This window comes from Nipponia nippon, unplaced genomic scaffold (assembly GCF_047370975.1).
Source record: "Nipponia nippon isolate SJK-2023a ecotype South Korea unplaced genomic scaffold, ASM4737097v1 scaffold_8, whole genome shotgun sequence".
NCBI classification, from domain to species: domain Eukaryota; kingdom Metazoa; phylum Chordata; class Aves; order Pelecaniformes; family Threskiornithidae; genus Nipponia; species Nipponia nippon.
Genome location: NW_028262402.1, coordinates 48,767,283 through 48,794,401, shown reverse-complemented (window position 1 = coordinate 48,794,401; position 27,119 = coordinate 48,767,283). Strand labels below are relative to the sequence as shown.

General features: G+C 39.4%; 1 protein-coding gene and 1 long non-coding RNA gene across 7 annotated transcripts in view; one reads left to right on the top strand and one right to left on the bottom strand.

Moving 5' to 3' along the window:
* Window positions 1-51: 51 nt before the first annotated feature.
* Window positions 52-27,101, top strand: LOC148050611 (uncharacterized). The gene is made up of 6 exons (XR_015701137.1): window positions 52-202; window positions 308-893; window positions 4,236-5,042; window positions 8,111-10,168; window positions 15,943-16,069; window positions 25,551-27,101. It is a non-coding gene; the product is annotated as an uncharacterized LOC148050611 (long non-coding RNA).
* Window positions 10,155-27,119, bottom strand: part of FCHO2 (FCH and mu domain containing endocytic adaptor 2) — a 101,673-nt gene continuing 84,708 nt past the window's right edge. For all 6 annotated transcript variants that reach the window (XM_087742740.1, XM_087742739.1, XM_087742743.1 and 3 more), the window contains 5 exons: window positions 24,808-24,940; window positions 20,095-20,294; window positions 17,374-17,438; window positions 14,703-14,867; window positions 10,155-14,465 (listed from right to left, as the gene is read on the bottom strand). In XM_087742740.1, the coding sequence (XP_087598866.1) occupies window positions 14,443-14,465; window positions 14,703-14,867; window positions 17,374-17,438; window positions 20,095-20,294; window positions 24,808-24,940 (586 nt within the window). In that variant the 3' untranslated portion in view covers window positions 10,155-14,442. The remainder of the gene's footprint in view (window positions 14,466-14,702; window positions 14,868-17,373; window positions 17,439-20,094; window positions 20,295-24,807; window positions 24,941-27,119) is intronic.

Below are 27,119 nucleotides of genomic sequence, written 5' to 3'. Positions count from 1 at the left end.
CCCTAATAAAAATGAAATACCTTTGTTTTGGCCAGGAGAGGTAGACTCGTATCTCACATGTGCATCTTAATTTGTTGGGTTTGCTTATCACGCTTGCATTTGATTTTTAAGAGAAAGGCGTGACAGATACCTCAGCTGGTGGCGCTGGTAATCCTGAACCTGTTGCACTGCACTGTGATGGCACTGCGATCAGGAACGGGAGGTAAGCCAGCCCTGTGCGTGCTCCGACGCACTGCACCCATCAGCATGGGGGTCTGTGGCAGATGCCCCTTCCCTGTTTGATGGCTGTGCTGCCTCTCATGGTCAGGAATTGAAGCCGGGAGAAGGGCAGCTTGGTCGTGCTGAGGAAGGAAGCAAAGAGGGATGCAAAGCTCCTCCATTTCTTCTCATCCAGTGCACACAGAGACCCAGTCTGGACTTGAGGAAACCTTTCCCTATGTAAGCTGCACATTTCTAAAGCAGTCTTAAAAGACCTGTAATTTTTTGTTTAAGAGTTCATCATCAGTGCCCTTATTTAAAAGGAACACAAGGCCAGTAGGTTGGGTATACACTTAACCAGGAGAAAATGCACACTGATGGTGAGTCATTGACTGAGTTCAATTAACTTTTAAATGTAAATTAATAAGTGGCCCCAGTCCGGGAGAAATTACTCCAAGGGCTGAGAGTTCATTTCTAGGCTACAAGGTCAGGCTGCTTACTTTCTGTCACTTGGGAGTCTTGTGTTTTGATTTGCCAGAGGTCTGCATCCCTGTGTTTTTGTCCTCCTGTCCTATTGTATTTTCCAGAGCTGTAGGTGTTGGTTTTGTGCTTGCCCAAATTACAGCAGAGTCTGAGAAGAGAAACCTTGAACTTCTCAGACTGAGGGCAGGTCCCAGCTGAGAGGTTATTTGCAGGTGAGGATCCATTTGGAAGTATACAATGAGATCTGAAATTTTGAGGTTCGCACTACCGAAAGTGCTTGAGTTGAGTGGTTGAAATGTGCCGTTTTACATCTATCTTAGTGAAAGGATCAATATTTATATGAGAGACATGGTGACAGTATATCATCAGTGTGATATCAGAGCCAGGGGTGCTATACTTAGTTAGCCCTTTTGGATTGACATGTGTTGAATGGGAAATAGTATCTCTTTTAAGGTTATAGAGCAAAACCTTGCCAGGTTGTGCGCCAAATGTTACTGGCTTGATAAATATTTTGAGCACTCCCTTAATTAATCTTCCTTGGTTAGCATTAACCAAAATTACCTTCTGAATACAGTTTTGGAAAATACTTTTGCATTCAAATGTTCAGGTGGTGGTGCACAGCTGGTCATATTGTACTTTGTGTCTTCTTCTGGCAGTAGAGCATTGAAATGATTATTAACGTTTTGACTAGATAAATTTACCTCTGTAACATACACCCGTACAGCTTTTTGGCTGGAAAACCATTTGCAAAGGTAAAATTTTGTGTGGTAGTATGAAAAGTGCAGGACTTACTTACTGTTTATAATGTATTGGAGGCTTTCTGCACATCTGATGCGTTTCTTAGCTAAGAATAAATCATCTATCGGACATAAAAAATTAGAGCATTTAATTTGATGTTGTGATACTGCAGCTTGAGGAAGGATGAACTTCCCAGAGAGTGAAAATTTTTTCCTGGGGGAGGCGAATAACAAGTCTTAATGAACTGTGATTAGCTCAGCAGTCTTTTTTTTTTTTTTTAATACTTGTAATGAAATCTCATTTCTTTTTAGATGGAAGTTACCAGGCTATTTGATCATCAGCTTTTACTACTTTTACCATAGTTGCTTGTACATTTTCCATCCAGATCCTCACTAGTTCAGTGTCTAATCGGTTCTTTCACTTTCTAAGCAACTTTTATGTTCTGAGCATCCTAGGTGATATTTAGCTTTTTTTTTTTGATAGTTTCACTCATACAGGGGAAAATCCTCTTTGAATGTGGTTTCACTTCTCTTGAAGACTGGGGCTTGGATGTATTTGAAAAGATAAACCCGTCTAACAGTGAACTGTGGCTGGGCGAGGTAGTCAGGTTGTTGTTGCTGTTGAAGTTGTGTCCCCCTGCCCTGTCGCTGTAGCTGAAGTGGGTGCCATTTAGGTGCCTAGTGATCACAACGGCCAGGTAATTCTAAAAAGATCTGAAAAGCATCTAAAAAGATTTAGATGCTGCCAGATGATAGCATGTGAGTGGGACTTGAAGGAGATGCTGTCTTTTGACTTCAGAACAATTTTTTCTCCAGTTCTTTACCAGACTGCTCCTTTTTTAATCTAATCCTGAGTATTCAGAGAGACACTTTTAAGTAGAACATAATGAATATGTTTGAGGCACGTCAGTGCAGGTTATGATTGCAAAGGTCTTCCTGCTTCCAGCTGTTCATATTTATGACGTTCCTGAGAGCACATGCTTTTGTGTGGAATTCACTGCTTCATGAACTAACCAAACAGTTAGGTAAAAGTGATGTATGTAGGTGGGTTGCTCTCAAACAGCAGAAATTTCTTTTTAACAAGCCTACTTTGTATTTAGAGAGGAGGACTTACATAGTGAAATTCAGATTTCACTCTTTCATTGAGTAAGATTAACTGATTTTTGTGGATAAATAAAATGAGCTATATAAAATTCAGTTTGCCTGCTGATGTCACCGGGCCACACATCAAATGAAGGCTTCATCACACTGGGCATGCTTTCATGCAGAGCATATCCCTGAGAAGATTTAATGATGTCTTTAATTAGATATATAGAGAGCTGAAGGAAAAGTAAGAATTCTGTGAGTAACGTACTGTTTACTATCCCTCAGTAATGCAATTTTGACATACTATGTCCTTCTCTTCAACATTTTTTCTTAAACTAGTTCTATCTAAAGCAGACACGTGTGTAGAGCGTAAGGTGTTTCTGTAGTGTACGTGATTGATCCAAACTTAGGATGATGCTTTCTAATACTGTTTATGTCAGCTTACAAGTTCTCTTTTTGGGGTAATATTTAAAAGATATGCATCTTCAGGTTCAAAATAAGGATGAACTGCATTCTGATGGATGCACAAGTTAAAAAAAAAAAAAAAAAAAAGAAAGAAAAAACCCTACAGGTATTATTTTTCTGGTCCTTCAACAAAGAAGGTCTAGACCTGGAAGGATTGTTTATTGGAATTGCATTTAAGGTGGTTCCTAAGAATTGTTGTTCAAACTTACAGCTTATAAAGCACTGCAGTTTTCTAGTACAGCCTGTAAAGTGCGGGCCATGGGATATTTCTATATCACCTCCTCCTTAAATTAGAGCACATGTCTTAAAAAGTTACATAGTCTTTGTTTTAAAATCAAGTAGCTAAAGAATCTAGCATAAGCCCTGTTAGTCATACCCAAGTTCAGCTCACCTTTCCCTTACAGTGCTCTTGCAATACATGGAGTGCTGTTTTTTCTACCTATGTTTGTATCATCAGCTGTGATGGAGTCACTCCTTAGACTTCAATAGTATAAAATAGATTCAAATCATTGGTGTCCTGTTCCACTCATTTTGCAAGTCCCATGGCTTTTTTTTTTTTTTTTAATACTCTCCATATTGGCTTTAAAGTAAGTTAAATGGGATAATATTAAGATTATTTTTAATGTCTCTACCTCTGCATTTTACATTTTAGTGCATCTTGTTTAAAAATAAAAACCAAGAAACAAGGAGTGTTAGCTTAATCATGGCCAGTACTTTCACATATGATTATAAATGCAGTAGTTGTTTGGTTTTTTTTGTTTGTTTTTTTTGTAGCAGGACCTTGCCTAAGCTGACTTTTTTGGTAATGTTTTGCTTGCTTTGTCTAATTATTTTCCCATTATAGATGACAAGAATTCATTTCTGTGCAATTGCAAAGTTTGTTTTCCTGTGTTATGGAATTTATCATCACAGAAGAAAGGCACATTACTGATTCTTCTGAGTGTCATACGTGCATGCCTGTGTGTGGATGTATCCACGCACTGGAGCTGAAAGCCTCTCTTTAACTAATGGTACCTATGGGGTGCTACTGCCACGCACCTAAGCTACTTTTCTCCCATTGTGAAAAGTGATTTAAATGGCTGTGTGGCACCACAGGTTGATGGATTCTCTCAAACTCAGATTTCTCTTACTTATTCAGGAAACTTGTAGCAAAAGGGAATTTCTGAAAGCCTTGAGACAGAGAGAAAGGGAGAGGGTGGGGTTATGTGCCACGAAGCAGAATTTCTGAATATTGATCATGTCTTTTTTCTGACATATGGGCTCTAGGCCTTTTTATACCATGAGTGACTCCAAGCAGGGAGTCACTGATAAGCCTTGGATTACCTGGATAAAGATTCCAGAAACGTAAGAAGAAAGTGACTAGGAGACTGCTTGACCAAGGTTTGTGTCTTCTCTGCATGGTACCTGACTATACTACTGTGTACAGAATTTAGATCAGCTTTGTGGGTAGAGCTCTTGTTTAAGGGACAAGAACATTTGACTGGGTTGCATAGTATGTGCTTGAATCATATCAGACAGCTTAATCATCTTTAAGGGCCTGGTAGCATCTGACGCTGACACTGGGAAAAGATGGGTGGAGATGATTGCAGGAAGATCCTTGAAGAAAGCAACAACAGAAATGTGTTCTGTCCAAATAAAGAAAATCTAAGCATGTTAGTGTGTAGGGTAGAGAGAGTGTTGCTTCTGTTGTCGATGAACAAGATTTAGGACAGGATGTAGGGAGAGGTAGTTTGGACTAGCTGAAGCTCAGAAATTACCTTTCGACAGCAACTTCAGGTCAGTCTGAAGTGAACCCTGCCTCCAGAACTCTTTTGTATAGGCAGATCTGTCACACTGGCCCACATCTTTTCCAGTCATTCTAGCTGAAGTAAAAGATGCCAGATACCAAGTTTTATTGAGGTGGAAGAGAGCAGATGAAAACAAAGGCTTACCACACTATTCCATTGATGTCAAGAGAGTAAAATCAAGCTTTCTTCAGGGAACTTGTTTCTTCATTAGAAGAAAACTTGAAGGAAGATGCTGAGAATGGAGCTTCAATCAAGTGGGCATGAATAAAAGGAGGAAAAGAATAAGGTAAGAGTGGTAGTTAAGTAGATGTTCACTGAACTAATGGAAGGTCCAGCAAGACAATATAGCCTGGAGGAGGTTGTACTGGTAAATGAGGGAATGATTGGTTCCACAGAAAACACTCTTTTTTGGACCTTTTTGTTGTTAAAATCCACATTTTAATCTCTGAAGAGTTTGGTAAGCCTTCGGGTCTTTGCCCTTGCTTTGACCAGGGGAAATGGCTAGATGATCTCTAGAGTTCCTTTGTAGCCTCAGCTCTTCTGTGATCCCACGAACATCTGCAGATCTGTTGTCAGCAATTCTATCCCTGGATGTCTTTTAAGAATAGTTAGAAAAGTCTTAGTTATCCCAAAGTGATAAGTTATTTTGTCCTTATTTTGTCTCTTCCTGCCATTTTGTGTTATGATTAAGTCGTAAAAACTGTTTATACATGAGATCTAGCTCATTTTTTTTTTCTCCTCCAGTCTTTTGTCATCTGCAAAACTTCAGGTTTTTAACATCAGGTAACTGGAAAAATATTAAGTGTTATGAAATCTGCAGGAATCCACCAGAAATGTGCTTAAACTTGATTCCCTCTTTAGTTACGTCTTAAGACTCATTTTTTAATCTATCATGTTCTTGCATTGCTCTTGTGTGCAAAATATTGTGCACTGCTAAATCAGGTATCTTACATAAATCTATTTTTCCTTTGACCTTATTACTCTTATGATCCAGATTTTCAACCTAATCCTTAATTAGTTTAAGACCTCTATTCAGTACATCCATGACTGATACTAATTTTCTTAATTGTATTTTAATTTTCTTACCATGTTCTATATTACAGTTATTTGGATTGTCACCCTTTGTGGGTTTTTTTGTTGTTTTTTGTAATGGTGCAGTGTTAGCTTTCTTATAATCTTCTAATACTTTCCAGCATTTTAAGACTCACTGAAATAAAAATTACTGGACCATAGTATGGCTTATTCAACTTCCTAAATTCTTGGATGTTGTTTATCTGATCTGCTGGTTTAAAAATATTTAGCTTTAGTAGATGATGTGTTAACATCTCTCTTTAGATACCGTTGGATTGCGAAGTATTTTCACCATGTGACTACATAATCTAGATATCCTTTAATAAATGCGGCAAAATACTTACTGAACGCTTTTCTTTCTCCATGTTTTGTGTTCTTACTGATTCTGGCATTTCCAGCTATTACAGGTCTGGTAACACAGTGGAAGTTAAACATTTTCGTTGTTTTTTTGGAACAAACTGCTTTCTGTCGCCCTCAGTTAAACTGTCTACATGGACTTTCCTACCCCCTGTATTTATCTGCTTTTCTTACCAATCTCTTACAGTTTATGGCTTCAGGGTTTATAGCCACTATTAAGAGAAGTCTTCCATTATGTCACTAGAGCCAGCTGCTTTTAGTTCCCCTCTCTGGCTGCGGTTCAGTGAACAGCTCAGCCAGGCTCATGATGTGTTGCTGTCAAAGGGGGAGACCTCATTTCCTACCCCTTCTCTGCTCTTAGGTTGGGAATTCCTGCGCCCAGTGTTTGCCAGACCCTGCTGCAAGCTGGTTCAGTTGGCTTAACTTAGCATAAATATTTTCTTCAGTGTATGGGTGGTTGGTGAGTTAAGTTGACTCATAAACAGATATGATGCATGCCAGAGCTGGTACGAGGTGTGGTGGGTGAAGATGGAGAGCATGGCCTAAGTCTTTTGGCAATATTGAACTGTTCAACTGGCTCATCTTGAAGCTGTAGCCTAAGCCAGTTTGGTTGGTTTTAATTACTGTAGGCATCTCAGTCATGGGCTTATTGCTTTATGAGCATCAAGAAAATCTAAAAGTTGACCTTTTGAAGTACCACCTGCCCATACTATTTGAACCTGATTATAAACAACAAATGCAATCAAGTAATGGTGACTTGGTTGTCACTAATATTGGGTTGTGCAGTCCAGCCAGGCAGCTTAAGATGAGGTATAATTTATGATTCTTTGTTTGGCAACTGCATCAGAGAGTGTTTCATTTGTGTTTATTTCTTTCCACAACCTCTATGCTCCAACCTCCAGTTTTGAGCTCAGTTTGGGGCACTATAAATGAATCGCCCATCACCTGCTCACAGCCAGCCAGCATGGGAGTTTCTGCAGAGGTTAGGACCCTCCGAGAGGGAAGTAGCTGCTATACAAAATTATCAGAGCACAGAATTTCTTAACTCAGGAAAGAGACAGGCCAAAGGGAGTCTCCAAGATTAGATACGGCTGACAGCAGATCACTCGAATGCTAACAGTATCTCTCTAAGTCAAGGTGTGAGCAGACTGTAAGTAGTTCCAAGTAGGTCCTTACCAGCAGCCCCGTGTGTTTCTGATTTAAAAGTACATCTTGACTACAGCAAGGAGGTCTCTTGAATCTCGGCGCAGCATGCTTTATTCTGGAAGGATGGCACCAGTTTATTCACTACAGAAATACTCTCACATTATTCTTAACATATTCCTCGCCTTGACCCGATTGCTACAATTACCATAGTTGGGTTACAGAGATGACAGCGGAGTGCATACAAGATGCTGAGAGTATTCTCTGTAGAGCCAGTGAAGTCTGGGGAGAAAACTGAAAGACGTACCTGATGTAGTCTAACATTAGTTTAAGTCATTATTTGCAAATGTCTGGTTAGATCTGGTTGTGTATCTGTTGTGAACATACAGTTCATGTGTGTCTTTAAATATAGCTAATGGCAGCAATAACAATAAAAAAGCCTACCTTGCTGGGAGAGAGGTGAAGGCGGCTTTGCTAAACATTCATGGTGGAGATACAGAGGCAAGTATGGAATGCTTTAAAAAGTCTAAGAGAATCGAAGACCCTTTAACTAAAGGGAAGGTGTCCAGAAGAGACTTAACAAGAACTTTAATGCAGTTGGATAACCCATCTTTGGCCTGGACAGATGGATGATGGTAGATATTGTTGTTCACTATGAACATGAACCAAGATCTTAAAAATATTCTGCTGTTTTCTTAATTCCAGAAAAAAACAATAGAAGAGATAGCAGGGGTTCGAATATAGTAGCAGGAGATTCCAAATGTTACCTGTTAACTTTTACAGGGTTGACGTAGAAATCCATCTTGTGTTCAAACTGCGTTGTATCTGTTGTGAATACTTCACAGCTTCCGTGAAGAGGACATAGCAGGCTACTGGTGCTGCTGGACATACGAGTAAGGTCTTAAGATTCGCTCCAGATGCTAAAATAATGGCTTGTAGACTGTCATGAGTAGTTGAAACAGTGAACATGTCTTCTGGATACTACTGCTCCTCCTGTGTGTTAGTACAAACACACACTTACCTTTTCTGATGACCTGAAGAGGACGTATAGCTGAGTCTATGTTCCCCTGGGCTGGGAATGATGCTTTGAGGGTAAAACTTCGCACAAATTTCTCTTAAAAACTGGTGTCGAGGTAACAGTCACCACTTGAAGAAAGATGCAACATTTTTGAAAGCTTCTTTTCAGCTTGTGACAACTGTTGTCTTTTCCTAACCATCGGTAGCATGAAAAGCAGGAGACTGCACTGTTGCTGCCCACGCAGGGGATGAACTGCTTCCTGAACCACAAATTATGGTTTTACTCTTTTTGATGAAAACTAGGCTATTGTAGGACAGTTTTGAGCTGGATGATCCCCTGGAAGAAAGGCCAGAAGATGCTATTCGCCAAAAACCTCTGAATGCTAATGTGTGTTTTTGTGGCATCTCTTGGGGGATCAGCTGGCAAAACTGCTGCCACCTTGAGCAACCTGGAAAGGTCATAGCTCAGAGAAATGGAGATAGAGGTTCCCCACTTCTCCCTCTAGGAAACTTACTGTTGCCTGGAAACAAAGGCAGATGGTTAGGTGAACTGTGCTCCCCATGCTCAGTCAGCACTGAGTGCAGTAATGCCAAGTTCTAGCCACAGCTACACGGACAGAGCAGCGCTTCTTGCAAGGGAAGACACCCCGCATGCTCTCCCACCGTACTAAAGATACAACTTCAGTTTTGAGAAGGTTGAGTGTCTCCTCAAATATCTTCCAAAATTTCATTTCCAAAAATTCCAAATTCCAAATATCTTCCAATACATATTCTCCTCCTTAATCTAAAGGTAACACTGGAGCCCACATTTGTTTTTCCACGTGATTTCCTTATTTTGGCTCCTGTGAGTGTAGCATTTGCTGTGTATTACTTACAGAAGTTACGCCACAGTAGCAGTGTGGTTGTCTGAGGCCAAGTTTCTTGTCCTAGATGTACAAGATGCAATTCTTAAATTGAGCAATCATCATCTGCATTTTAGACCTTAAATAAAACTAAATTTATTCTGTCTTCTCACTAGAAGTGGACAGCCAGCCTACTGGTTGTTATCAAATGGCCTGGAACATGGAAATGTGATTTCAGCAGGAGAAAAGGTGCAGCAGCATTTGGCCCATACATGGGAGTAGGCTGGTGAGACTTCAGAGATGGCAGCTGCGGAGATAGCAGATCTCAGGCTGTGACAGTCCCCCTGTGCTTACGTACTCAAGTACGTTGTGTGTGCTGTCAGTCTAGGAACTGCTCAGAAGCAAGAAGGGGCTCGTACACAGAGGCTGAGGGATTCTCACATGTGGAGGAGAAACCTGGGTTCATGAATGAGGTCAGGTGCTAAGTCAGGGGCTGAAAGTTCTGTCTGTTCAGACTTTGGTTCTCTGTCAAAATACACAGTCCTGTGAGGCTCCAGAGAAATAGAGTGCAACAGAAGTGGAAGGTAAATAACAGTTTTCGAGCTTGGGTTGTGGTGGTTTGTTTTTTTTTTTTTCCTTTGCAAGTTGTATTGGTGCATCTTGCCTGGATGCAATGTTTTATCAGTACTAACACTGGGACAGCTTTAATATTTCTGTATTAGTGATGACTATTCATATAACCTACCAATGACAGTAATGGGGAGTGGAAGGGGAGGCCGTGGATACTACATAAGGAGTTTATCTAATTACAAAACAGGAGGGGACATCTGGAGGGAAGAATCAGCAGTTGTTGAAAAAATGGGCTGCTTCATTTAAGCACAATGAAGACAGAACCGAGTCATTGCTGAACACATTGCCACTGCTAACCTTCTGGAGCAGAAAACATGACTTACGAAATGAGAACTTCAAAAAGGCAGATGAGGTGATGCTAAGAGGAAAAGTTGAATTGTAATCAGAATGGTGAAGTTGGCATGATTTATGGCTTATGATTATGAAATTTTTTATTTTTTTTTTTTTAAATAAACACCTGAGTTTTAATAATGAAAAAAACCAGCTAAGTTACAAAACAAGGCTTTTTAAAAGAAACACAGCTGGGACAATGGCAAACAAAATCTTACTTTAGGTTATAATAATAGTCATCCCAGATTTAAAAACAGAAAGAATGGATTCCAAGAAGTGAAAACAGCTACAGAAAATGCAGAATTTGAGTATTAAATGTTTAATAAGTAACCCAGAAGAGGCCTCTTGTATTTCTACGATTATTTTATTCTTTAAAGACTGTATGCTTTCTACTGCTTATTGAATGGACTAAGGGAGAACTTAAAAATCAACAACTCAGTAAACATGGAGGTCAAACTGAGTTGAGAAGGAATACTCAGTAGTGTAATAATATGCAGAGGTGAAGATAAACATTAAGTTTTCAATTAAGAGGTCTGGTAATCAGTCCAATCAAAGGCACCACACAGTAAACATGTTATTTGCTGCTTTAGTACCTTGAACTGTTTTTAGCTTACTCTATCCTTGGAGGAATTCCTGAGTTTTTTCTTGCATGCTCTAAAGTAAAATTGCCCTTTCATGACAACTGAAATGGAAACCAATTATCTAGCGATTCCAAGAAAACAAAAGGTACACAGATATTAAGATGCCTATCTTAAGCTTCTCAAACACACAAGACTTGAAATGTAATCCTTTTTGGCATGATGCAAGACCTTCCTTTCCAATTAGATAGCAAAACTCACCACACTTGTAACTCCCACGCTGTTCCAGTGGGTAATCAAATATCTTACCTCCTTCAAATACCCTACATAAATATTATTTGGCAGTGGTAGAGGTAGTCAGTTATCCCTGAAAAACTACCTGATCATGTACTTAGATAATCACAAACCTGCTCGAGCAGTATAAATCCAGTTTATAGTAGTTGTGAGTAGTATGTGGGCACTGGCTTACCATAACAGAAGTTAAACTTTAACAGAAGTGCCAGAGCAGTGATCTCTGAGACTTAAGTTCCATGAATACTAGAAGAACTGAGCAGCATTGTACTCTTTTACATCCCTAACCAAGAACTGAGGATGCTGGCGGAGTAGAAAGGAAATGGCTTGTGAGCCACTGTTGAAGACAGACTATGGGCTAGATGGACCATTCGGTCTGACCGTTGGGCACTTGCCCAGTTCTTCAGTCCTGCCTTCCAGCGGAAGATAAGAATCAAGCCCTTGGACTATTGCTTTCCAGCATGACAAGAATGGTACTTATTGCAATGATACCAGCCAGCTGAGAAACTCAATTTAATAAGTCATTACTTAACTAAGCTTATACAGGCTGTGGGATTAGTAGGGAAGAAACAGATTCAAGTGCATTTGTTCAGTTTCAACTTTTGTTTCTGTGCTCACAGCGTAGAAGGACTATTCTCAGACTGCTGAAGTAGTACCTAAATTGTCTACTTTTTTGGACTGGTGGAACATAAGAAATCAGGAAGAATTACTTTAATCTTGCCACTGGTTTTCTTCTTCTGCACTCAACAAAATACAGGCTTATTAAGGAAGTTAGGGAATGTACAGCATTTCATAGCACTGTTTACAGACAGCAGCTCACGTCTACAATGTTGAGATTTTTCTGATAAACATATCCGCAGTTTTGCCTAAGCAACGTAATTTAGTAAAGGCATAAACGATTGTAGACAACTCAGGCATTCCCATCTAGTAAAGATGCAACTCTTGGCAGAAGTTGTTTTTCCACCCACCTTCTCTGTGGCGTTCTTTAAATATATAAAAGAGTACATGTATTATCTCTACCCCTTACCACTTAAAAATCAATTAACACTTTTAAAATGTTCAACAGAGGCATAGTTTTTTTCTGTTATCTTATTGCTTAGAAGCTCTGTGGGACTAACTGCAAAAGTATAGGCAATAGAAATCAGTATTTAAATTATATATTACATGTTTATTATGGGTGCAAATTTTTTTAAAATTTACATTTCATGAAAAATCAGAAGTATTTACAATTTTTGTAAGATAAACTTGTATGCTCTAATTTACAGTCTGACGTAGTAACAATTCATAAAAATTCAGATCCTTTAGAATTGTGTTTACAAATTAATTTTCTTAGGAGGCAGCTACAACGGATATTGCTGTATACACAAGCAAGAACCAGCTTGCTACATATGTTTTTTTATCAGATAGCTACATGTACTTTTTAAATTGTTTTTGAATTTCTTTACAAAAAGTCTATATAAACTTGTATGGCTTCAAAATTGTAACCTGCACCCAATGCAATTGTATGTATAATCACCTGAATGAAGGTGAGTTTAAAAGTGCTGAAACATAACTACTTCATTTAACTTAGAAATGAAAGTAATACTTGATTAAAAATAGCAATACAATTTTGGGTTTTCATTAATAAAATATTGTCATGTTAAACACAGTTTGATTGCAAAGCAGATTACAATTAAGATTCCAGTAAAAAGACTGTACCATTTTATGAGTTAGAAATTTACCATTCAATAAGATAAGCAAATTAAGAGCCAAATATACTCTTCCAATTAAATGTACAGTACAGTATGTGCTTAGTGCTAACAATGGAACTCTCATCGGCAAAAGTGTGTAGTATACATTAGAATTTATGTAGCCTCTACAAAGCTTAATTCATTGTAAAGCTTCAGCAGTCCAATTCATTACTGGTTTTGCATGAATTAGTTCAAGCATGTTTTATTGTTTTAATTGAGAATTCTAAATAGATATTGGTATTCAAGATGGTCATATGAAATTCCCACGTGCAGGTTACTCAATTATTTTGCCCCAAGACTTTTGATTTTGGCATTGAAAAAACAGTTGATAATACAAATACAGAGAAGATTTTCTAAATCAGTGACTTGCTTTAAAAAATATTACTAATGTGTCACTCCCCTGTGCTTAGGCTGTGGCAAGCAGATTAGATGACAATACAGATATTAAAATTGGTGGATATAGAAAAAATATAAACTCATAGAAATGGCAGTACTTGTCATCCTGCTGCCATAAAATACCATTTGAAAATGCTATTCCTCCCAAAAGTACTATGTTTACATTCACATCACACAACCCCCAAAGCACTCAAAAGTCCGAAGACTTGCAGTCAAAGTGAAGGGAAATGCTGTTTGCTTTTAAAAGTTTGTTTTTACCATCTTCGGTGATTTTTCAGGATTCTCATCTTTGGTGACATTGAAGTTACTATCTCAAAGTCAATTTCAAAGTCCTGCATGATGCATCTCCCTTTACTACAGCCGCATTTATTGCAATTACCCCATGAAGAAGTAATCCAGTATTTTAAACTTCTTTTAAAACAATCTCCAGTTTTTGCAAATCTGCCTTCTATGTAAATCCCAGCCAAAGGAATTTTTATAAAGTTGTGTGTATTATACAAACACCGTGCTTTCTTGATGAAGAGCCAAACTTTGAAAAAGGAAGTGAGGCATGTGAATAACAAATTGGATAGGCACAGGCTTTTTTAAAGGCACAAATGTTATGCAATTCGTATAAAAATAAATTAAATCTACAGCATTAATTCAAACAATCACAACACCCATAAAATTTACTTACTGCAGGAGTAAATCTCTGCTGTCTTTTGCAATTTTGTAACACATTGCACTTATGAAAAAACCCCTATATAAAACAACTTACATGTTAATAATATGATACACAGGCATCAAGTTACATTTCTCTTATACATCTCTAACTCAGCTGGTTTTGTGGCATGAGTAGATAGAAGAACTACATGAGACTTTGCCTCTGCTTTCTTTAAAAACTGGCAATTAAAGAATCTGAAAAATGAATATTACTTACAGAAAGGTCACATATTTCTTACGTGCTCTCCTACATTTTTAGGTTTCATGTTTACAGTATAACATACAATTTCATACTTTCATTACAACTATGGATTACTATTTTGACTTCATTTATATAAATTTACTAAAATTTCAACAATTTTTCCCAAATATTGCAGTTGATCATTTACAGACAGTGTTGAAGTTAACTTCAGTGCTATTATAAAGTAACAAAAAGTTTGCAAAATGACTTTTAAAAGTGCATTTTCTGTTCTGTAGTTCAACCTCAAAGTAGGTCAACATTTTGAAAAAATTAATGCATGTTAAAATAGTGTTTGAAAAGTAGAGAGGGCAGAGTGAGCTCCTCGCACTCCTTTGATCCAAAGACTTTAACAGGTACATCAGCAGTCTGCCATATAGCGCCCTGAAAAATAAAGGTAGTTTTTTTGCAGTCAGTAGATAAAACAGATTTTGTCAGTATTTTCCTGGGAGGAGTCTGAGTAACTATGGAAAACAAAAACAACTGTGGAACAGTTTACAGCCATGTTTTCACGAAAAGTAACTATTTATGCATCACTTATTTGATAGTTTCCTATTCTATAATTTAACACTATAGAATATATAACATTAATTTGAATATATAAGCATGTCAGTGTCTTACCAGTGGCAAATCTCTTCTTAAGGAGGGAAAGCCGATAGCCAGTGCCTACAAGCTCTACATCTACCCCTGAAAGGGTGCTTCCTTCACTAATGAATTGCACTGCAAGTGTTGCTGGTTTACTGGGTCCTTCTGAAAGTTCAAATTTTGCCCTGAGGGATCCAGAACCTGTAAAAATAACAAAACTGAAAAGCTGGTTCTTTGCAAGAACACAATGATCTCCCAAAATTTCTAGTAGTAAGAAGTGAAACTAACATGGTGACCTTTGAGGTCTATTCCTAGCAGCAGTCCTACATCAGTTTTCAAAAGATACACGAGTACAAGTCTGTTTTTTCCAATACTCTCTTTAAGACAATGACTAGTGAATGATTTAAAGAGAAACAATACACATTTCTGCAAGATTATACAGAATGTGTGTATCAGACAGCCTGGTAATCTCTTGTTACTTGAAATATCTGATTGGTCCCTGTAATCATCATTTATGCTTGCAGGTCTATAAGTACTTAATACCACTAATCTCATGTGTAGTACTTTTCATTAGCAGATTTGAAAGCACATCAGAATATTTAAATGTTGTCATGACCTGTCTGGATGAATGTACATGGACAAAACCATTGGAAGAAATGCAGCTATACAGTAATGTACCCAGAGGAAAGAAATTCTTATTTTTCTAATAAAGACAAGGTCTGATTAAATACTATTCCCCACAAATTTCAGTTGATTTTTCAGAGACAGTGGTGAAGTGTCATCACTTTGATGCTATTATAAAGCAGTAATAGTTCAAAATTACTTTAAGTACATTTCTGTAGTCAATGCAAAGCATTTTAAAAAAAGCACAACATTGTTACTAGTCTCTTTTTCTAGTTCTTAAACAAGTCATTTCTTGTTCTTGCAAACAATGCTGGGAAAAATGAGATTTAAACAATTAATAATGAAATAATGAAAGTAAAGTACTTTTACTTCTTTAAAACAACTTGCTAGTCCTAGTCAATACAAACTGCTAAACAATAAGGAAAGTTTTAACTGAAATGTTACTGGGGTACAAGCGAGAATTAATGAATGAAATTGTTCTATGCAATGCCTTGTTCCTGATAAATTTGGCTTAAGGTCTGCTTCCTTTCTTCAGTAGGTCTGTCAAAAGTTCAAGTAAATTAGAACTTCTTTCCACTGTAGGTATGGAAACTCATATATTCAAGTGTTTTGAAAGTTTGTTCTGTGTTTTATCTCTCTCTGCAATTGACAGCTCACACAATGTGTTGGACCGTAAAAAAACCCAAAACATTTTACCACGTTGTACACGAGAATGAAGAAGACTTCAAGACATTTGTCCTAATATTAACAGTGTTTGTGCAACTTCTCCCTTTGTTTCTGTAAGTGTAAGACCAACATAGTATTACTTTCTCTTAAACACTGAGCTGTGAGTACTATGTGTTTATACCCAAAAGAAAAGGGGAAGAAAGATGGTGGGAAGAGAAGGGAATATAGCAGAAGCAGTGGGTATATGCAAGTCTACTGAACATACACAAGATGCAATCTGCATCACTGGCAGCCCATTTTATGCTGCTCTGCAGTTGTACAGCAGCTCTTCATCTGGCTGCATTTGTGTTTTACTATGATTTTTTCTTTTAAAAGAAGCTCCACAGTTCGGAAAAGGAGCAAAAGAAAAAAAGAGGGCTATCCCTATGTAATCATAATGGAAGACAGATGGCAAAGAACTGTGAGGTCAGTGAATGACAAAGTACACCAAACTACAGCAACAACCTCTGTCAGATAAAATTTTCTCTGGTTTTGTTTGAATGATGACCACAACTTTGCAGCCTTTGGAGGAATAGAAGAGGTTTTCCCTTTCCAGGCTTGTGGTTTCTGTATGAAACCACTCATATTTACAAGCAAATCTGTGCTTTCATAATGCCCTTCACTAAATTCTTAACAGGGCTAAATGCCTTTCCTTTACACCACGAGTTCAATTCTCCACAGAGGCTTTGAGGATGACATACCTCCCCCTTTGGCTCCTGTTTTTCTGATTCAGAAAAACATTGCACCTGCAGAGGCTGCAAGGGCTCTGACATTAACTGGACCTCAGGGAAAGGCAGCTGGGCAGAGGACAACTATTGGTACCTTACAAAATGCTATGTAAATTACCACTCTGAGCAGATGTGCATAGATTAATTTTTTTCCTAAATTGTATACTGTCAAAACAAAGATCCTCAAAATGTTGGTTAAGACTCGCCTATTATTGAGTCTATCTCAGCACAGGACTTCTGGATCTTTTTTTTTTTCTTCCCCCCAATTCTTCCACTTACCTCTTTCTACTTTATTTCTCTTGCCAGTGTGTGAAAAGACACAGATATTAAACATATTTTCCTTTGAATAACCGCTCGTTTCCAAATATCATTGATGTAATAATTTCCTACCCAGTCTAAACTCTATTTTAGAGCTATGAACTGCTTTCAGGGGGCTTCACTATTTTTTCTTTTATAGCCAATTAATAAATTTATATTTTGACATCTCACTGTTGATGGAATCTCTCAGGATGAAGTTAATTGAGAAGGTGAACTGGTACACAGGATACAGCATGAGAAGACGTGTGAATACGCATGAGGGTGTAGTGGCCAAAATGGTTACCTTCTTAGTGTTATAATTTTCCTGTACAAAACAAAAAAGTGCAACTTGCCTCCATTCTCAGACTTCTCCGAAATACTAGATATTTTCCAATATGCTTTCATCTGGTCTGCATTCCTGTAAGAGAACAGTAGGTTAGTTATAAGCACCAGTTCTAGCATATTATTTCCGTAGATTTAGACTGGTATGTTACAGACATCTCTGAACGGAGGTTTATAAAAACACTAGATCATTTTAAGGTAAGTTTGTGGAAAACTATACACAGCAAACAGGAAAAGAGAAGGGTGTGTCCGCATTGCCCCAGAGCAGCAGAGCTCAGAAGTACACACCACCTTTTTTATACAGTTAATGCTATCCTACGCCCTGGCTGTGGCTCCACAGCTCAAACAACCTCTGCAGTCTCAAAGGGTAAGGACAGGCCAAATGCCCGAGAAGCAGGTTGAAAGCTGTGTCTTCATGCTTCATGATGATGGTATGAGGGGGAGCAATGTTCATTGCTCTCCCCTATGTGAGGCTCCTGGAAATTATTCCATTTCCATTCTAGTAAAACTAGTTGGCCTAAGTGACACAGGGTTTAAGCTAACTTCTGACACTAAAGGGGCAGAAAAGGGCACCAAGCACCAGTCTCTACGCTGACAGGGCATTTTAACTCCTGGAGCACTTTGCAGCAGTTTCACCAAAGGAAAGTCAAGGGCTTAAAGCTGTGAGCAGCATGAAGTGCTGATAGGTTTGAAATTGCTTTTGGCATTGGTGTAGCAGGAGCAAAATGCCTACACAAGCAGCACAGATGGTTGTGGTTACTTGCAGGAGGTCAAGTTATAAAACATTTATTTAAAACATTTATTTAAAAAAAAAAAACCCAAAAAACCAAAAACCCACCACCTAAGCCACTAGACCAAACAGGTAGCACAACACAAATACTAGAGCCACCTGGGACATGACTATTTTATTTTGGTTTGTTTTTTTGTCAGCTTTCCAGGCTCAAAGTTCTGGCCTTAGGTAGTTGCCTAGGTGAGAGAATCCAGGCTCAAGTCCCTTAATCTGATGAATCTGTAATGAAACTGTCACTAAGATTTGAGTCTTCTTTGCTAACACTAGGTGTACTGAGGGGTGTTCCCTCTCTCACTCAGGCTTCATTACAGAGGGCTTTGTGGAAGAAGCCTGGGCAAGGAGACTGGCTTCACCAGACATTCTAGTCATGTTGGTCAGGAAGGATACTCAATCTGCCCTTGCTCAGAATAAGCTTAAGGTGACTTGGTTACAAGTATTGCTCCCTTGAAACACCAAGTCGAGAAAGGTTCAGTCATGCTAGGATTTTTTCTACTTAAAATGATACTGTATTACTACTCTGTCCAATTAACACATTTAAATGTATTGCCTCTGGAAATATCAGAACCTACCTGATAAATACGTCAGGTTTATTTATCTTCTGAACCTTGCTTTATAAGGTAAACTGATCTGTAAGTAACAAGGTTAACAAAGCCTAACTTCCTTCAACTTGATATTTTTTGCCCTTTTCACATTAAAAAGACCCTCTTGGAAATAAACAGTGCAGGAGCTACTTTACAGCTGGGCAAGTACCTACGTGCTGCCAAACTACAGGCGCAGTGGTTGAATGCTGCTCACCTTTTGCTCCAGGGATGTACTGCTCTGCCTGTTTTCACAAACTTGTAGAAACATAATTACCTGAGATCTGTGTCTCACTTTCAAGTGCTACTGTAAGTGCAGACTTAAAAGGTGGTGGCAGGTAGCTGCTAGTCTGATATTAATCTGCATGACGCTTGAAGTGAGAGACAACGCTACCCAGCTTGTGAAGAGCTCCTCAGTTACTGAGGTTTGTTTTAAAACCATTTCAATTAGAAGCTCATTTTTAAGCTAGAACAATCAAGAAATCTTTTTAAGAACTTCATTTCTTCTACTGTCTCTATATAATCCATATACATGGATATATTTATACACACACACACATTTTGGTTTCAAATTACTGTATTAAAAATGTCTATCCTGTCTATTGGCCAAAAGAAAGCAAATGTTGGAAATTTCATTAAGGCTTGTATTATTACACAGTTGGAATGGGTGCATATTGCCTCATTTTAGTTTATGTGAATTGGCTGCACATAGAGTGATAGAATCATTACGGCTGGGAAAAACCCTTAAGATCATCGAGTCCAACCGTTAACCTAGCACTGCCAAGTCCACCACTCAACCGTGTCGCTAAGCACCACATCTACACGTCTTTTAAATACCTCCAGGGATGGAGACTCAACCACTTCCCTGGGCAGCTTGTTCCAATGCCTGACTACCCTTTTGGTGAAGAAATTTTTCCTAATGTCAAATCTAAACCTCCCCTGCCACAACTTGAGGCTGTTTCCTCTCGTCCTATCACTTGGGAGAAGAGACCAACCCCCACCTTGCTACAACCTCCTTTCAGGTAGTTGTAGAGAGCAATAAGGTCTCCCCTCAGCCCCCTTTTCTCCAGGCTAAACAACCCCAGGTCCCTCAGCCGCTCCTCATAAGACTTGTGCTCCGGACCCTTCACCAGCTTCGTTGCCCTTCTCTGGATGCGTTCCAGCACCTCAATGTCCTTCTTGTAGTGAGGGGCCTAAAACTGAACACAGTATCCACACCAGAAAATGTCCTAAACTTCTGATACTATGCATTTTATCAAGACAAAAAAACTTAGCTGTTTCTTCCAGTGAAATTTTTCAGACTGTCTATGACACTAATGAATACACTGACATGAATCTGAAATAATAAAAAGCATTAATATTACCATTTTGCAGGTGGAAGTGATTGCATGTTTGTTACTCCTCCATCTACTGGTACCACAACCTGGACATTAGACAGCATACTAGGCACATTCATAGACTCTGGATTGTACTTATAATCCACTCTCACATCAGTAGTGCTAGCATTACATTTCCAGTAAGTTGCAAGATTCAAGGGAGTGGACTGGATGCCATTTGAAGATACCTGTAAAAGAATAAACCATTGAAAGCAGCTTAATTAAAATACTCCCCCTCTAGGCAGAATTAGGGAATGATGGTAATGAATATAACTCTAAATCCTGACAAAAGATCAAGAGAACAATTGACCTCCGAGTCCTTAATCGCAGAATTCTGAAGACTGTTGCAGCCTAAAGTAATTTCTGTTCTTTTAATTTTAAATAAAAATAATGAAATAAAAGGTTTAAATTCCCTCTGGCCCATGAGGCTTCTTCCTCTTCTGGCTTTTATAAGTCAAAATAGCTTTGTTTTAGTCTTGCTTTCTGCCTCACACAAGGAGTATCCCTGTGGCAAAATGACTTCATCCTTAGCAGTTGTGTGCCATACCAATTCAGCTGCCCAAGCAGCCAGCAGCAGAGTGCAATACCTGTCATTATGGGACAGGCAGCCAGCAAAACAGTTCTTACCTATTCAAAGGAGGGCTGGATGCTGCTGCTTCTGTAGCTGAGCTTGTGCTACTGCCCTGCTGCATCTCTACCACCTTCCTAGCCTACTTGAGGAACCTTCTATGTCCTGGTGCCCCCTCTTGCCTTTCTTTGGCAGCCCAGAACCTTTTCTATCTCTCAGGGCTTCCATATGCCAATGCCTCATTTTTCCCCAACAGTCAAGATCTTAAATAGATTTCATTCTTTCACAGTACTCATTTCTGCAATCCAAAGAAATGTTTTGCTCCTTCCATCTTTTGCAGGAATTCCATGTACCTAACATGCTTTTCGTAGATTCAGTATGCCAAGATTTTAAACTATATGTGTTAAAAACTATATGTGTTCATACGTGGGTGAGGAATTGGCTGGGAGGATGCACCCAAAGGGTGGTGGTAAATAGCTCTTTTTCAAACTGGCAACCCATCACAAGTGGGGTCCCCCAGGGATCAATATTGGGCCCAACGCTATTCAATATCTTCATAAGTGATCTGGATAACAGGATCAAGTGTAGCTTGATGAAGTTTGCAGATGACACCAAACCGAGTGGGAAGTAGACACTCTGAGAGGGAGAGCCACCCTGCAGGAAGATCTGGAAAGGCTCCAGCTTTCTAGTCCACTGTGGGCTAACAAGAACCTTATGAAGTTTAACAAAGACAAGTGTAAGGTCTTGCACCTGGGAAAACATAATCCAGGTGTGCAGCTCAGACTGGGATCCACCTGGCTGGAGAGCAGCTCTGTGGAAAGGGACCCCAGGGTCCTGGTGGATAGGAAGCTCAATATGAGTGAACAGTGTGCTACTGCGGACAAGAAGGCCAACAGGATGCTGGGTTGCATCAAGAAGGGCATCACCAGCAGAGATAAAGAAGTCATTATCCCACTCTACTTGGCGCTTGTCAGGCCACACCTGGAATACTGTGTACAGTTCTGGTCCCCGCTATACAAAAAAGATGTGGACAGGCTGGAGGGGGTCCAGAGAAGGGCCACCAAGATGATCAAGGGTCTGGGAAGCCTGCCGTATGAGGATAGGCTGAGAGAGCTGGGCTTGTTCAGCCTTTAGAAAAGGAGGCTTAGAAGTGATCTCATCACGATGTACCAGTACTTAAAGGGGAGCTACAAAGAAGATGGAGACTCCCTTTTTACAAGGAGTCACATGGTGAGGACAAGGGGTAATGGGTACAAGTTACTCCCAGGGAAATTCCGATTGGACACGAGAAGTAAATTTTTCACAATGACAACAGTCAATCATTGGAATAATCTCCCCAGGAAAGTGGTTGACTCTGCTATGCTGAGCATGTTTAAGACTCAGCAGGACATGGTGCTGGGCCATCTTGTCTAGATTGTGCTAGAAAGGTTGGACCAGATGATCCTTGAGGTCCCTTCTAACCTGGTATTCTATGATTGATTCTATGATATATTGGGAGGATGTGGAAACTACAATGGTATTAACAGCGGGACTGACAGGTTCTTTTGTTTTTTGATGTAGACAGTTGTCTCAGATGTTCAACCATTTTAATGCAGGCCTAGGAAATCCCTGTTCTCCCTTTGAGGTGAATCTGTCTTGAATTTTCATGAAGATTTTTATTGACAGCCAGAACATCTTCTCACAGATTCATAGAATAGTTGAGGCTAGAAGGGACCTCTGGAGGTCACCTGGTCCAACTCCTGTGCTCAAGCAGGGCCACCTCAAGCCAGCTGCCCAGGACCATGTCCAGGTGGCTTTTGAATATCTCCAAGGATGGAGACTCCGCCATCCCTCTGGGCGACCTGCTCCACTGCTCAGTCAACCTCACGGGAAAAAAGTGTTTCCTGATGTTCAGAGAGAACCTCCTGTGTTTCAGTTTGTGCCCATTGCCTCTGGTCCTGTCACTGGGCACCACTGGAAAGAGCCTGGCTCCATCCTCTTTACAGCCTTCCTTCAGGTATTTGTATACATTGGTTAGATGCTCCCTGAGCCTTCCCTTCTCCAGGCTGAACAGTCCCAGCTCTCTCAGCCTTTCCTCATGGGATAGATGCTCCAAACCCTTCATCATCTTTGTGGCCCTTTACTGGACTCTCTTCAGTGTGTTCATGTCTCTTTTGCAATGGACAACCCAGAACTGGACACAGTACTGCAGCTGTGGCCTCACCAGTGCTGATTAGAGAAGAAGAATCACCTCCCTTGATCTACTAGCAATACTTTGCCTAATGCAGCCCAGGAGACCATTTGCTGCCTTTGCAGCAAGGGTACATTGTTGGCTCATGTTCAGCATGGTGTCATAGAATCACAGAATCATCAAGGTTGGAAAAGACCCTTAAGATCATCGAGTCCAACTGTTAACCTAGCACTGCCAAGTCCATCTATACCATGTCTTTGAGCACCATATCTATCCGTTCTTTAAATACCTCCAGGGATGGAGACTCAATCACTTCCCTGGGCAGCCTGTTCCAACGCTTGACCACCCTTTCGGTGAAGAAGTTTTTCCTAATATCTAACCTAAACTTCCCCTGGCGCAGCTTGAGGCCATTTCCTCTCATTCTATCACTCGTTACTAGGGAGAAGAGACCGACCCCTACCTTGCTACAACCTCCTTTTAGGTAGTTGTAGAGAGCAATAAGGTCTCCCCTCAGCCTCCTCTTCTCCAGACTAAACAAGCCCAGCTCCCTCAGCCGCTCCTTATAAGACTTGTGCTCCAGACCCTTCACCAACTTCATTGCCCTCTTCTGGACACGCTCCAGCACCTCGACGTCCTTCTTGTAGTGAGAGACCCAAAACTGAACACAGGACTCGAGGTGCAGCCTCCCCAGTGCCGAGTACAGGGGCACTATCGCCTCCCTGGTCCTGCTGGCCACACTATTCTTGATACAGGCCAGGATGCCATTGGCACTCTTGGCCACCTGAGCACACTGCTGGCTCATGTTCAGCCAGCTGTCAACCAACACCCCCAGGTCCTTTTCAGCCAGACAGCTCTCCAGCCACTCCTCCGCCAGCCTGTAGTGTTGCATGGGGTTGTTGTGTCCCCCAGCATATTTCAGTGCATGGGGTTGTTTCTCCCCAGGTGCACTTCCCGTTGTTGAACTCCATGAGGTTCCTGTCAGCCCATTTCTCCAGCCTGTTGAGGTCCCTCTGGAGGGCAGAATGACCCTCTGGTGCATCCAGAGGGTCCTCCCAGTTCGGTGTCATCAGCAAACTTGCTGAGGGTACACTATGTCTCACCATCCAGATCATTAATGAAGATGTTAAACAGGAGTGTAAACTCAGTATTGACCCCTGGGGTATACTGCTAATTACTGGCCTCCAACTAGACTTCATGCCACTGACCACCACCCTCTGAGCCTGGCCGTTCAGTCCATTTTCAATCCACCTCAGTGTCTGCTCATCCAGCCTGTACTTCACCAGTTTCTCCATGAGCATGCTATGGGAGACAGTGTTGAAAGCCTTCCTGAAATCTAAGTAGATAGTATCCACTGCTCTCCCCTCATCCACCAGGCCAGTCATTTCATGACAGAAGTTTATCAAGTTGGTCAAGCATGACTTTCCCTTGGTAAATCCATGCTGACTATTCCTCATGACCTTCTTGTCCTTTGTGTGCCTGTAAATGGTTTCCAGGATGAGATGTCCCATTATATTGTGAGAGGTGAGAACGTCATACATTCCCATATATTACAATTCACCAGCAAAACATCCAAAACTTACGCAACTACAAAATTAAAGACAGTACAACTACAAACTGAAACAGCTCCCCACCAAAATCCCTAAATTCAAGGGATATTTGGCTTTGCTAAAAAATAACTAAACAAGCAGCGTTTGAAGCTTGCACACGTGAATTGGAGTGAGCAGGCTGTGAGCAAGGTGAAACAGGTCATGAATCGAAGGGAAAGACATGAAGCATAGTAGCAATGCACTAAACTGGGCAGAGCCTATGCACTGTAAACAGTGACACATCCAGAACTGGCCTAGATGAGGCATGACAGTTCATCTGCATGCTAGCAGGCAAAGAACAATTCTTTTAATTTCTGTGTTAATATCAAATCTGCCAGAGTTCCTTAAAAAAATCCAAAGGGAAAAAAAGTGTTTACCTGATACTTTAAAACGTCCACATTGTAATAGGATGCAGATGGATTTTGCTCTGATAATTTCTTGAGGTAGACAGTTATAGCTTGCATGTTCATCCAAAAATCCTTAGTACTGGAGTCACTTTGTGACTGATCACTAGAAAGAAAAAGAAAGGTATGAGTTGGAAGGCAACACTGAGTTTTATTATTTTGGACGTCTAAAACTTAAGATTAGATCTTTCACCTTCTTCGCTATTTCAAGCAAGAATTTGTTTATTGCTTCATAACACATAATTGTACCGTCCTAAATATTAAGATGAATAACTGCTTGTTGTATGTAGTAAAAATTCTCCTTCCAGGTTGTGGAGCAGTGACTTTCCTCCACTGATGATCTGCATCACAACATGGAGTTAATGCTGAATTTGGATTTTACATTTAATAAAACTCAATTTCATTTCAATGCAATTAGGTGTCATGAGGATGTGGGACGTGGGGATGGAAGTGGTATTTGAAAAGGAATGTTATCCAATTTGGAATAAATCCTAAAATCATAATTAGCTTTGGTTATGACATAGCTTCACTGATGCACTGAATTAAGATTGGTGCTGTATGTGTTACCATATGTTCATATATTTGTAGAGAGTGTAAGCTTTCAAAATATTTTCAATTAGAAGTGATTTTCAAACTATTATAAACAATTGTTTCTCAGATACTTATAGTCGCAATTCAAACTTAGTAACAATTTATTATATCACTTCTATATGTAGGTAAGAGCGCACATGACTGCAGAAGCAAAATCCTGTTTGGGAGCTACTGGAGCATGGTGTTCTGCAGATGAAGAATATTTTCAGCTCTGGTTGCATCATGTTTTTTTGAATAATGATGAAGCTTTTAAGAAAACTGATTCAAAACCAAAATTCAAATCACTTAATGTCTGCAGCTACAGTGAGGAACTGCATCCATCCTAAGGAGGAGCGCAGAGTGTGCCTGCAGAGTGAAAGCTGACAATGACCACTTGGAACACAGGACGTATGACCGCAGTGGGTTGAATGTCTGAGAACAGTGACTTATGTACCAGTACTCTGTCCAATTTACTTAGAGTTTCATTCTCAATACACTGTTGTGGTTCATGAAATTTCCATTTTCAGTAAAATATATAGATAAACATTTACTTATCACTGCAGAGGCCTTCCACAATTCACATAAATGAAACCAGTAGCAAAATCTTTCTGCTGCTCCACAATCAAGTGCAATTCAAATCAGGAATTCTGATATCACCACAAATATCACTGTCATTAAAAACTTTAATCTCTGTAAACACCATGCAAATTATACCCTTTGCAGTATATGATGAAAAGTCAAATTATTACCATACGAGTTTAACTTTGTACATATCCCTTATATTAATCCTTTCTAATTAGAGGTGAAGCGTTACAGCACTCAGACAAGAATATTAGACATTTTCACTTTTTTTGCAAAATATACTTTTTCAGTATAATTCACTCTGTCAGATACAGCTCTGCTAACATTTCAGTTATAAACAGTCATGTCAAAAAACAATTAAATTTAATTTTGTATGAATCATTCATTATATTAAGTATAAATGATCAAAATGAAATTAAATACAAAAGAATGGATGCATATGGTTTGATTCTTTATTTCAGTAATTTAAAAAATGTAGCATCTAAAAGCATTTAACTCTTCTTTTAATAACTTCTCCACAAAAGATTAAATAGAAACTGCTCCGCTGAAACTGATCTCTGCTAAATATTTACAGCTTTTACACTTTTGGGTTTTTTTTTTTGAAGATCTCCAAGTGCTGTGATTTCAACAATTATCCTACTCAATCAGGAGCCTTTTTTCTTAAGAGTCCTTCCAAGCATGCTGCTACACACCTGAGAGATACAGTTATGTAATGGATCTGATCTACTGTAGAAATGATACAGCTTAAAAACACACTAGGAAGTGACAAATGAGATTAGGTGTAGCTCCTACTACTTGTTTTCCATTTAAGGCTACTGTTTCATCATTTAATCTTACCATTGTTACTACTGTATAAAGAAATCATTCATAAAATGCATGTAAAAACACAGCTACATCTACAAACTATTTTTTATGGCTCCTGTTACATTCAGCACAAATTTCAAGTCCAGTAATCACTGAGATTTTTAATGATAGTTGTAGAGAGTGCTGACCTGAACAAGATTAACTCAGGAAAGTAAATTATGTATAAGCAAATCAACAAGACTGTAGAGAATTCTGATTTGCATATACAACAACTCACATTTTTACAAATCATGTAGTTTACTATTATATTAAAAAAAAAAATACAAAAC